This window comes from Astyanax mexicanus, chromosome 23, assembly GCF_023375975.1.
Source record: "Astyanax mexicanus isolate ESR-SI-001 chromosome 23, AstMex3_surface, whole genome shotgun sequence".
NCBI lineage: Eukaryota > Metazoa > Chordata > Actinopteri > Characiformes > Acestrorhamphidae > Astyanax > Astyanax mexicanus.
Window position 1 is genome coordinate 28,335,924 of NC_064430.1, and position 12,396 is coordinate 28,348,319.

The window sequence follows — 12,396 nt, forward strand, 5'->3', positions numbered from 1 at the left end:
GTTTTTCCATATAGTTTTTCAGTATTTTCTGATTTGGATTTGTATTTAACCTGTTTCAGATCCAGATTTTACTGGTATGGATTTTTGTCCTGCTTTACAGAGTTGCCCTTTCTGAAGTCCCTGCTGTGCGCTGCTGTTGTGCTCTTTAGTAAAAGCTGTGGAACTCCAGCGACTCCAGCAGGGTGGCTCTTTTCACCAGCACTCTGCTCTCAGTGCAGTACACTTTCCCTGGGAGGGTGGCTGGAGGGCAGGATGAGTTCAGAATCATATCCATACAGCTGTAACTCTACAGAAAATAACATATCACACTTAAAAATAAAGGTTCCTAACATTACTGTGTTTAGAACATTAAAGAATGTGATGGAAATATAACTTAAAAACCTTTTAAAAGAACAATTGCTGGTTTAAATCCTGGTCATGCATCTTGCCATCAGCTGCCGGAGCAACTGACCTTGCTCTCTCTGGGAGGGTACAGTAGATGCTGCTCTTTCCCCTCATCACTCCAAAGGGTGATGTGGATCAGCACAGGCCATCTGTGAGCTGATTTATTAGAACCGAGTCGCTGTGCTTTCCTCCGAGCTACAGCACTTTTTTTATTCGACTGCACGATATCGCCAAACTGAAGAGGCGGAGTTATAGTACCCCTGCTCCAGACCCATCACAGTGTGGCTTTATTAGGATGGAAAGAGTGATGGAAAGGGAAGTAGTACGACAAGCAGAAGCGTCACATTACAAAATAAACCAATCACACAACCCTACACACAGCACAGGGAGAGGATAGCTTCCACGCCTGCAGCAGAAATGCAATGTAGTGGACTGCATTCTAGTGAACCATAGATTTCAGGAGGACCAGTAATCAGTACTCTGGTCCACTCCCAAATACCAAATAGTTTTCACATTCAAACAAACAATGGACTGAACTCTCGGAGCAAACCCTCCACCCAGGCTAGAAAAAAATGCTACTTTAAACGCCCTGAAAAAGTGTTTTTTTTTTTTTTTTTTTTTTTTTTTGCTATCTGCAAACATTCAAAGTTGCATTATCGTATCTGTATAAGACATAAAAATGTGTTATCATGGCACCCACAGTTTAAGTGTTGAAGCTGATATGTGTGTATATATCGATAAATAAAATAGATATATAATCCGCAAGATTTGAGTCTCATTATTTTTAACATTTTATTAAATAAAAAAAAAACGGTAATCATTCTGAATCATTCAAAAAGACATATTTTTTTTTTCATTAAACAGTAAGACAGTAAGACATGATCACACTGGGAACGTAAAGGAAGAAGGAGCCGGCACAGTGTAAGAGCAATAACAACCCTTGTACAGTAGTACTGTAGTACAAAAATAAATAACATCAAATTAAACAGATAAATAACTTCATTCAGTACTAAAGCTTTTGCACAAACACTGATAGGAGATTACTACACATCCTGATAGACACACACACACATAGAAACATACGTACACAGTTCAGTCAGTTCTGTCTTTAAAAAGTACTTTTTTTTAGTACTTTTCTAGTACTTCTGGTCCATGTACTGAGGCTGAATTTTAATTTTGTTTGGGCACAACAGTTTGCTGAAGGCTCGTCTGAAGCTGGTGTGGCACAGAGGGTAGAGGACGGGGTTGATGGACGAGTTAATCCACAGGAGCCAGAAGGATATCTCGTAAAGGTAGTGCTGGACACACTGGCCCTGGCAGGCGGCGCGGATGATCATGAGGAGCGTGTATGGAGCCCAGCACAGGCCAAAAACACACACTATGACGGCCAGAGACTTGGCCACCTTTTTGTCCCTGGAAAGACGGAAGCGACTGGCCAGGCTGTTCGAAGTGTCCATGCGCCTTCTCCAGGGGTCCATGCAGTTACAGCGCTTCTCACTCGACTGAACGATATCTCCAACCTGAAGAGGCGGAAGGTCCGGGATGGTGCTGACCCGTCGCTTCCTGCTCGGGTTATCGCACTCGAAAGCCGACACTCTGGCGCTGTAGAGGCGGCAGCAGCGGGACCTGGAGGGCACGTCCACTACGCTAGCGGGCTCCGCCGGACGGACGAAGAACACCCGCTGCAGATCTGCGCCGGCGAACGGCCTGGCCTCGCAGCTCCTGGGGTGCAGGCAGGCCGTCTGGTCCTCTCTGAGAGCGCAGCGGTTGCGGATGTTAATGTAGATGCTCAGGTTGAAGTAGGTGACGCTGATGAAGGGCGTGAAGAACTCGACGGTGGAGGCCGTGATCAGGAAGTACCAGTTGAAGTAGAACTCAGCGTAGCACTCCCCGTTGGGCACCACGCTCCTCCCAGCGATGTGCTCCCAGCTGATGATGGCCGGACCGTAGAGCAGGAAGGCCGCCAGCCAGACGCAGAGCATCTTCATGATGGACTCGCGGGTCACACCCTTCTGATTGCGGTAATTTACCTGGAACAGAGAGGTAGACATAATAATTATTAGTTAATTATTATTAATTAAATATTTCACTATTATTTGTTCTTTTTGCAAAGTTCCATCATTTTGATGCAGATCAGCAACTTTCAGTTAGAGCAAGGCCTGATAAAAATTGTGCATTGTTGGGGCACCTAGTGGTCCAGCAGTGGTCTAAAGAGCTGCCATGCTTGTTGTATTGTAGATATACAGGGGTTGGACAATAAAACTGAAACACCTGGTTTTAGACCGCAATAATTTATTGTCCTGACAGACAGTTCTGGTGGAAACAGGAGAGTTGAGGTGCACACTGAATCATTCTGCCGTGATTTGATCAGCCGTGGTTTTATGTTTTTTGGATATAATCCGGGTTAGCACCCGAAAAACATCCCTTACAGACAGCTTCCTCTTACAGCGTCCACAGTTAATCCTGTTGAATGTGGTTCGTCCTTCTTGGTCGTATGCTGACGTTACCCTGGAAATCCGGATGTTTCAGTTTCTTTGGCCAACCCCTGTAGTGTCTCCCATTGTTTTATATTTATAATCTTATTTTCTGTACTTGCTGTAATCTTTGGAAAGGAGAGTAACATAATTTAAATTCTCTGTATGTCCTGTACATGTGCAGTATTGACAATAAAAACTACTTGACTTGACTTGACTATGAGCAGGAGGTCGCAGGTTCAAACCCCCGCTCATGCAGCTTTGCCATCAAGCTGTCGGCTCTCAGAGGAAGCACAATTCTGTATAGATTAACATCCAGTTCTGGTTTGACTTGTCTGACACATTTGAAATGTTTTTTTTATTTTTTTTTTTATTGCAGTTTTGTTTACTTAACTTATCTTAAGTAAAGAGAGAGAATTATTATTATTATTATTATTTTTGAAAAAATGCATTTAAACTATAATTAACAGCATTATTTGTAGAAAAAAAAACACACAGCACTACTGGATGGTTATCTAAACAGATCTGATTTGAACATCATCTTATCTCTAGCCTGTCAGATTCTTATGATTGAATTCTGCGTGATTTGATCAGCTGTGGTTTTATGTTTTTTGGATACAATCCGGGTTAGCACCCGAACATCCCTTTCAGACAGCTTCCTCTTACAGCGTCCACAGTTAATCCTTTTGGATGTGGTTCGTCCTTCTTGGCGGTATGCTGACATTACCCTGGATACCTGGATGTTTCAGTTTCACTGTCCAACCCCTGTAGTGTCTCCCATTGTTTTATATTTATAATCTTATTTTCTGGATGCTCATCTAAACAGATCTGATTTGAACATGATCTTATCTCTGGCCTGTCAGATTCTTATGATTAACTCAGTCAATAGGGTACACTGTAACAAGCAGCATCCATTCATATCATTTTCCTCTGAACTGTTCAATAGTTTGTGCTGTAAACACGGCTAAAATAATAATCCATCTGGATCAAATCCTCCTGACTGAATACTCGGCTGTGTTTGGGGGTTGAATGGGAAAATGGAACTACTATTGATTTCTTTCTGAATGTAACTGACAGCTGCTTTACTGTTGCTGGGCTTTATTTCACTGATGTAGGAACAGTCATGCTCTGCTTGTCGGCGGTGTGGAAATTCTCCACGTTTCTGCAGCAGAACAACAACAGCACACCTGCAGAACACAACATCTGTTCAGCTGAGGCGTTATCCACACTCTGAAGGGTGAAAGCATTGCCAGCAGTAATAGAGCTGGAAACCCCATTATTCCACAGATAGAGGCTCTCTAAAACAGTGCTTTCCAACCAGTGCTTAGACCATGTTTGTTGAGTTTCTTCTTTTCTTTGTTCTTTCTGTTCTTGTCTTGTTTCTACTCATCTTTCCTAGTCGTCTTGTTTTCTTAGCTCATGTTGTCTGTAGCTCACGGCTCTGTTTTGTTTCTCTCTTGTCTCTTTATTTGTAACCCAGCCCCTGTCGTTATCTTCCCCAGGTGTTTCTTGTCCGTCTCTGTGTATACCCCATGTTTTCCTTTGTTCTCTGCTGTGCTTTTGACCACACAGTCATGCTTTGTTTGTTCGTGCTGTGCCACTGGTTTTTTATGGGTTGTTTTATTTATTTTTTTTAGTTTTGTCCTCTGTTGTTGTTAGTCTTTGTTTTTAAGCTAATATATTGTTGTTTTATAGTTTTAGCTTTTTTTTAACAGATGCTGAGAGTTTGACAAATTATGAGCAATAAATAATAATCAGTAATATAAGCAATAAATATGAAATAAATAATTGTAACAAAAACAGTTACAATGTTTTGTCGTGTGTCATGTTCACAACAAATACTGTTCTGGGGTCAGAGATCTGATTTTTCAACTTCCCTCTAGTGGCCCGACAAATCCTGAAGAGATTTGTAAGTGGTTATTTTCTCTCTAGAGATAGAAAGCGATGTACAATGACTACACACAATGTGATCTGCTTGATCTGCTATATTTAACAAACTAATAATTCTTAGGAATCTAATTTTTTAACAAAACACACTAAAATATTCTGATCTCAGATCAGCTGCTTGCAACTATTTGTTGACCCAAACACATGGAAAAATTCAAGTTTCAAAACTGTATGATGTAAAAAAACCTGTTTTGGGAGTCACATGGCTTTTTCCGTTTTGATACGAACTTCAAAGCATTGTATATCGATTCTGTTTGAATCTGAGTTCCGTGTTTGCCATCACTAGTGTTACAGCTACATTAAATGTCAACTTTTTGTGGACACCCTTTCTAATTGTGAATGCATTCAGCTACCTTTTTAAAGTTGTTCTCATTGCATTTATGTTAACAGTGAGTCTGAGCTGTTTAAAAACTCCAGCAGCACTGCTGAGTCTAATAAACTCATACCTTTTAAAATAGCACAAATCGCACTAATTGCTGAAATAAATCTGCAAATGCAATCACATACCCAGACTGTCTAGTCTTTGTAGGGAAGTACTGCCAATAGAATAGCAGCAGATAATCAAACATGAGCTAATTGCCACCATGCTTGATACCGAGCACAAACTTGATAGAGCTGTGAAGAATGATGGAGCTTTCCCCAATACTTTTGATTGGGATGAGTTGGGGAGTTGGGGATAAGTGACGGTGGTGTTCTTTATGCAACATCCTATTTAATTTAATTTTTTTTTTTTTTCATTTTCACAGCCAATTACCCAACCCACTCATTAGAACTCCCCTCTCACTAGTGATGCCCCAACACACCAGGAGGGTGAAGACTAACACATGCTTCCTCCGACACATGTGAAATCAGACTCCGTCTCTTTTCCAACTGTTTCATGATTCAGCATTGCGAAGTAGCATCACAGATCTAGATTTGTAGAGTTGGAGGTGAAACCTGCTGTAAGGATTTGATTGTATTCAATAACAAGAGCACTAATGAAGTCATGACCCAACTCCTTAACTCCCCAACTCCCAAATCCCTTTTAATAGTATTGGATGGAGCTCCATTATTCCAGAGAACATAGTTCTTTCACTGCTCTGCTGCTCAATGCTGGGGAGCTTTACAACCCTCTAGAAGCCAAGCCAATGCCAGGCATTAAACATGATGCCAATAAATTCTTGTTTGTTCATCCTAATCTATTGGCAGGACATCATTGAACAGACAAGACAGTAGTCCTGTAGTCCTTGTTTCTCTGCATACTTTATTATTATCCTCCTTTCTCCCTTCCTTCTCCTCTTCTTCTTCTTCTTCAATGGTCAGGACTGAGTGTATCAGACACAGCAGTGCTGCTGGAGTCTTTAACCACCTCAGAATCAATGTGAATGTAAAAGTAAATGCAAGAAGATGAATGCATTCATTGGATAGGTGAGATGAATAGGTGTTTACAACCCAGGAATTCAATTTGGGTCCATCCGTACTACTGCCTGCTGCACTCACCGCTCTGGTGACGGACAGGAAGCGGTCGAAGCTGATTAGCACGATGTTGAAGACTGAGGCGGTGCACAGCATGTAGTCCACCACCAGCCAGAGCTTACAGAGCCCTCTGCCCAGCCTCCACTCTCCGGTCAGCACGTACGGGATGTAGACCGGGATGCAGAACCCACCTGCAGATCACACAAACACATGACCTAAAGCAGATGTTCCTCAGTATCTTCCTCATCATGCACCGGACAGATCTGCTTTTTTCCAGCTTGTACATACCTGAACCAATGCAGGAGGCCATTACTCTTATCCTGGGTTTACTAGCCTGTAAGCTTTGTTGTAATATTCAGGATTATTTCTAAGCCATTATAAATAATAATATATAAAATGGAATTCTAGTTGAAATGACATAAAATAATCTTCCAATATTCTTTTATATCCAACAGTCTCCTGATGATGATCAATATTGCACACATAGTCCAGCCAAAAATATTATGACCCGCTAAATTCACCATATTGGAGAAGATCGTAGTTGAATAATAAGGTAACACTTTACATTTTATGGCCTTGTTGATGCACAACTGACATTCAACCAACACTGAATTGAATGTCCATTAAATTTAACTCAACCCTATGTTGAATGTAAATAATTCAAAATAGAACCTAACCGTGCACCTAACCCTAACCTTAACCCTTACTCAACCCTAAAATCTAACCCTAACCTTAACCCTTAATCAACCCTAAAATCTAACCCTAACCTTAACCCTAAATCAACCCTTAAATCAAACCCTACACCTAACCCTAACCTTAACCCTTAATCAACCCTAAAATCTAACCCTAACCTTAACCCTTAATCAACCCTAAAATCTAACCTTAACCTTAACCCTAAATCAACCCTTAAATCAAACCCTACACCTAACCTTAACCCTTAATCAACCCTAAACTCTAACCCTACACCTAACCCTAACCTTAACCCTTAATCAGCCATAAAATCTAACCCTACACCTAACCTTAACCCTTAATCAGCCATAAAATCGAACCCTACACCTAACCCTAACCTTAACCCTTAATCAGCCATAAAATCTAACCCTACACCTAACCCTAACCTTAACCCTTAATCAACCCTAAAATCTAACCCTACACCTAACCCTTACCCTAACCTTAACCTAAGCTTAAAATCTAACCCTAAACCCAATCCTAAAATATTAAGATAAGCGTTTGGGTGAGAGTTGAATGTAGGGTTATATTCAATAGAGAATCATTTACTTTCACCTTTTAGTTCATTTGCATTTAATAGACATGTAGTTGATTGGTAGTTGAATGTCAGTTGAGCATCAAAGAGGCCATCAAATGGACCATCCAAGTAAAGTGTTACCAATAATAATTACAGACTGTAGTTCTGTATCTGTTTCTCTGTATATTTTATTATTATCCTCCTTTTTTCAACCTGTTCTTCAATACTCAAGACCCCAAAGGAGAGAGAGACCACCACCCGTTCTGGGGCTCCTTATCTCCTTATAAGGGCGTTTTTTCCCCAGCCATGTCCCAATTGACTAGCCGGGGCAGAAATAGTGTATTGGTCCATGACCCTGATGACGCCGGTTCGATTCCGTGTGAAGAGCAGTTTTTTTTTCTTGGGTTTACCTGCTTTGAGATGAACTGTTCTGCAACTGGGTTCAACAACCCTCTGGGCTGGAGAGCAACTAGTCTGTAGCATCTCCATCCCATTACACTTCTTTTTCCAAAACAGATTTTTTTTTTTTTTTTGACCGGCCACGTAATGTCTTGGAAAATATCTGGCCCGTGGCCAAACTTCATTGCTGACCCCTAGACTAGAGGATGATTAACACTGTAAACTGTGCAGCAACAGATTCAGAGATTCTGTCTCTGACTTTACTTTATCTACATGGTGTTTCAGTTGTAGGTAGGAGTGTTTATTATAGAGTGGAGGACAGTGATTAAGTGATTAAACACAGTGTTTAAAAACTCCAGCAGCACTGCTGCTGTATCTGATCTAGTCACTGTACCACCAGCACAACACACAGCACACTGTGGTGGTTTTCTCTCCTGTGGGGTTCTGAGTATTGAAGAACAGAGAGAAATGAGGATAATAATAAAATAATCAGAGAAGCAGACACAGGATTACAGCCTGTAATTATAGAAATACGAAGTGTCCTATATGATCAGTGGAGCTGGTGAGATGGGCAGATGTGCTCACTAGATTGTATGTATATGTTGAAAATTGTCACACATTTTTTATATTTTTTCACTTTACATTAAATTTATCTGACAGTCGTTCATTGTTGGCACATTGTTTTATAATTTCATAATGAATACACCAATAGTAATGCTTTAGAATTAGCCCCCCTATTACTAGGAGAATAAGGAAGTAAAGTGCATGCCTCCTCTAAAACATGTGAAGCCAGACTCCGCCTCTTTTCCAGCTGCTGCCAATTAGTGCAGCATCACCAGTAACACACTGAGGAAAGCACCACATCCCTAGCTCTGAAACATCAGCTAACAGATGCCTGTGCTAACAGGCATCACAATGGGACATCTACTGTGCCCACCCAGAGAGAGTATGTCCTGTTTAATTGTGCTCTCTCGGACTCCGGCTGCTGAGGCCTGCACACTGTTTTCACTTGATTAGAAAGTACTGTTTGCAGTGAATATTCACATTCCTTTTCTTTAGAGCAGCTCAGGATATTGAATTCACCACAATATAAGTCCACTATATGGAACACTAAACATCTAATTGACATATAATACACTTTTTAAAAAACGTCAGTAAAAATAAGAATGTTCTGGCTGCACGGATGCCGTTTTTTCGCTTTACACTATAATTACAGTATAAAAAATATTTATAGACATTTTTTTTGCTGCCCTTGCCGACAGAAAAGTACCACTCTTACATCGATTGCATGACTCTTGCATATTTATTCTTGCATGTAAAAGATGCACTGTATTTGACAGTGAAATATCCACATAACTGAATATACAGAAACTGTTGCTACTTTTTTATATATAACCTTCCGTCCTGAGGAAACACTTCCCTGCACAGCTAATGGAGGCACACTGCCCTGCACATTTTAGTGGATTCCCTGCTTCAACAAACCCCCTATAACTCTGAAATGGCTTGTTATTGAGCTAATTAGCCGAATTAATGTGTTACAAGCAACCTATATCCAAAGAGTGTGACTATTTTGTGAGCAATAATATTGTCCAGAATTAAGTATTGGTTACAACCCAGCTAACAATTTTTGGTTAGTAGAACATTTTTTGAACGTTTCAATTAACATTTTTATTGTCTGGATGCTCTTAGTACGATTTTACTTTGTTCTGGTAACATTGCTGCAACATCACTTGTGTCAATGTTTCAATTTTTAGTTTTGGAAATGTTTTATACTTTTAACGTTTCCAATAAAGTTGTGATGAAAATCATTATTACATCACACGTTTTCAGAACATTTCTGGGACATTTTTTTCTGTAACATTTCATTCTAACCTTCATGGAAGCTTTTCTAATATTTCTAAACATTATAATGTTATATGTTAGCTGGGAAGTATGTTTCTTTTTCCTGTTTAATTAGAGTAACCCGTTAAAATGTCTTCAGTTGCTGTAAATTTGCATTTTTGGCAGATTGAAGGCAGATAAATCATTAACCCTTTCAGAGCTAATTTATGTTCCTTTAATAGAAAAATATAAGTATGCTGTTTTCTGTTTGTAATCCACACAAAATCCACAAAAACTACTATCCTAATATAAAGTCTATATTAAAATAAATTCAATTAACCAAAACCCTTTTATTCCTAAACATGATAAAAAAGTGATAAAAAAAATTCTAAATCACAAAGTAATAAAGTAGTAATAAAGAGCTTATTTTACTTTGCATAATTAGTTTTGTAGTGATGACATGCCCTAATGAGTTGCAGATTTTTTTCTGTAGTAGGCGGGGCTAAGCTACTGTTTTATTGGCTGGTTTATGATCTTTTCTGATGGAAAACAAGTTGCAATTAGTGTTCTGTGCAAAAAAAAAATAATAATAATTTAAAAAGGAAACTACTTGATGTCCACTGTAATTGTAATTGGGTCTAAAAGGGTTAAATATGCAGGACAGGGTGCCTCCAGGACCAGGGTTGGGAAACATGGAGAACCTGATTACAGCTCATCCTTTATGCTGATTATTTCTGCTGGGATTTTAGTATTTCTGCAGCTGCAGCTGAAGCCAGTGTGTGTGTGTGTGTGGTGCTCTGGGAATTGTGAATAGGGATTGTGATTGTAGTAATGAGTATAACTGTAGGCTACAGGATGGATCAGGTGTGTTTGGTCTGAGGATCTGCAGGACTGGCTTAGAGAAACAGCCTTTACACATTAATACATCAAAATTACTATTAGAATACTGTAGAATAACGACTTATTTAAAGAAATTGGCATTTTACATTATATTAATGTAAAAAAAATAGCATCTTTAAAATGTGCTGTTTTGGCTCATTTTATGAATCAGGCAGTTTTATTAGTAATTTTACAGTGAATGAACCAACAGTAATACTTAATATTTAATTAAATTCATGAAATTTAGTTTAGTTTATTTAATATATAATTTATCAATAAGGCATAATGCAAATAAACAAGCAGATCTGTCTGCCAATGAACTAAGACCAGATTAATTTAGACAATACAATTAATGTAATTTCACAGGATAAAATTCCTCAAAATAAGTAAAATGTCAATGACAATATTTGGTGTAGCTCATCATATTCTTACTGCAATCTGAAAAAATATATATAAATTAGCTATATGAGACTGAATGAAAAAAATCAGTCAAGATATGTTTCTTAAAAAAAATTATATATATATATTTTTTTAGATATATATATATTATATATATATATATATATATATATATATATATATATATATATATATATATATATATATATATATATATATATATATATATATTAGATTTAACAAATTTCACTTGATATTTGAATTTATATATTACTTATAAATTATTATATTGCATATTATGAGATATTGTTTTCGGTTGTCTGCAGTGGATGAATTAAGTCTGGTTAGATTAAATAAAATTGTTTAAATGTAAAGAAAAATGTTTCTCGTGCTACATTCTTAAAAAGATATGAAGAATATATATGCTATATTAGAATAATTTAATAATGTATAAAAATCAGCCAAGCAATATAAATATCAGCGAACAAATAGCAATAATAATTTGCCTTTAAATGCCTTTAAAGCTTTAAATGTCTATGAATTAGCTGTAGAAAATCTATGATTGTATATGTTATATATAGTATTTATGTGGCAGTATTGTGAGATATATAGTGTATATATATCTTACAGAAGATCAGTGTGGTGCAGTAGATCAGCAGTGTTACTCACCGACCAGAAAGTCCGCTATCGCGAGGTTGAGGAAGAAGAAGTTGCCCTGGGTGCGCAAACTCTTCTCCACCACGAACGCCAGGATGACCAGCGCGTTTCCGAGCACGGTGGCGAACACCAGCAGGGTCATCAGCACCGCCAGGAACACCGAGGCCCCCTGAGAGAACTGCCCGTACTGCGCGCGCCTGCTGTCCAGCGCGTCCAGCTCCCCGGGCGCCGTCCCGTTCACGCGCTCCTGCACCGACCAGTTCCTCCAGGCGGAGGAGGCCGGGGTGGGCATCCCGAACCCGTGTCCCAGAGCCAGCAGCGAGGACTGCATCACCGCACCGCACCGCCGCCACGCAGCCGGTTACACACCACGCAGAGCGCGCCAGAGAACCGCCGCCGGAGAGCGCATACAGCAGAGTGACTCTCACCACAGATACACACTCACATTTATACTACTGAGAGAGAGAGAGAGAGAGAGAGAGAGAGAGAGAGAGACTCACATTTATCCTACTGAGAGAGAGAGAGAGAGAGAGAGAGAGAGAGAGAGAGAGAGACTTTTGACTTTTACAAAGCTTTATTAAACAAAAACGTTTAAAAATATTTCACAATTCATCTAACCCTTACTCAAGACTGACACAAAACCTAAGAATAAAATATGAGAAAAAGAGACAAAACCTCACAAACACATCACAAGTTCCCCCTCATCAACATAACACAGTGCTTGATTTACACACCACA

At 39.2% G+C, this 12,396-nt stretch overlaps 1 protein-coding gene across 1 annotated transcript; it reads right to left on the reverse strand.

Annotated features, from left to right (window-relative positions):
- Positions 1-1,157: 1,157 nt before the first annotated feature.
- On the reverse strand, positions 1,158-12,177 carry hrh3 (histamine receptor H3). The gene is made up of 3 exons (XM_007239323.3): positions 11,671-12,177; positions 6,285-6,451; positions 1,158-2,414 (listed from the first exon to the last, which is right to left on the reverse strand). The coding sequence occupies exons 1-3, from the start codon at positions 11,987-11,989 to the stop codon at positions 1,521-1,523; spliced, it is 1,380 nt and encodes a 459-aa protein (XP_007239385.1). The 5' UTR covers positions 11,990-12,177; the 3' UTR covers positions 1,158-1,520.
- Between the last annotated feature and the right edge of the window lie 219 nt (positions 12,178-12,396).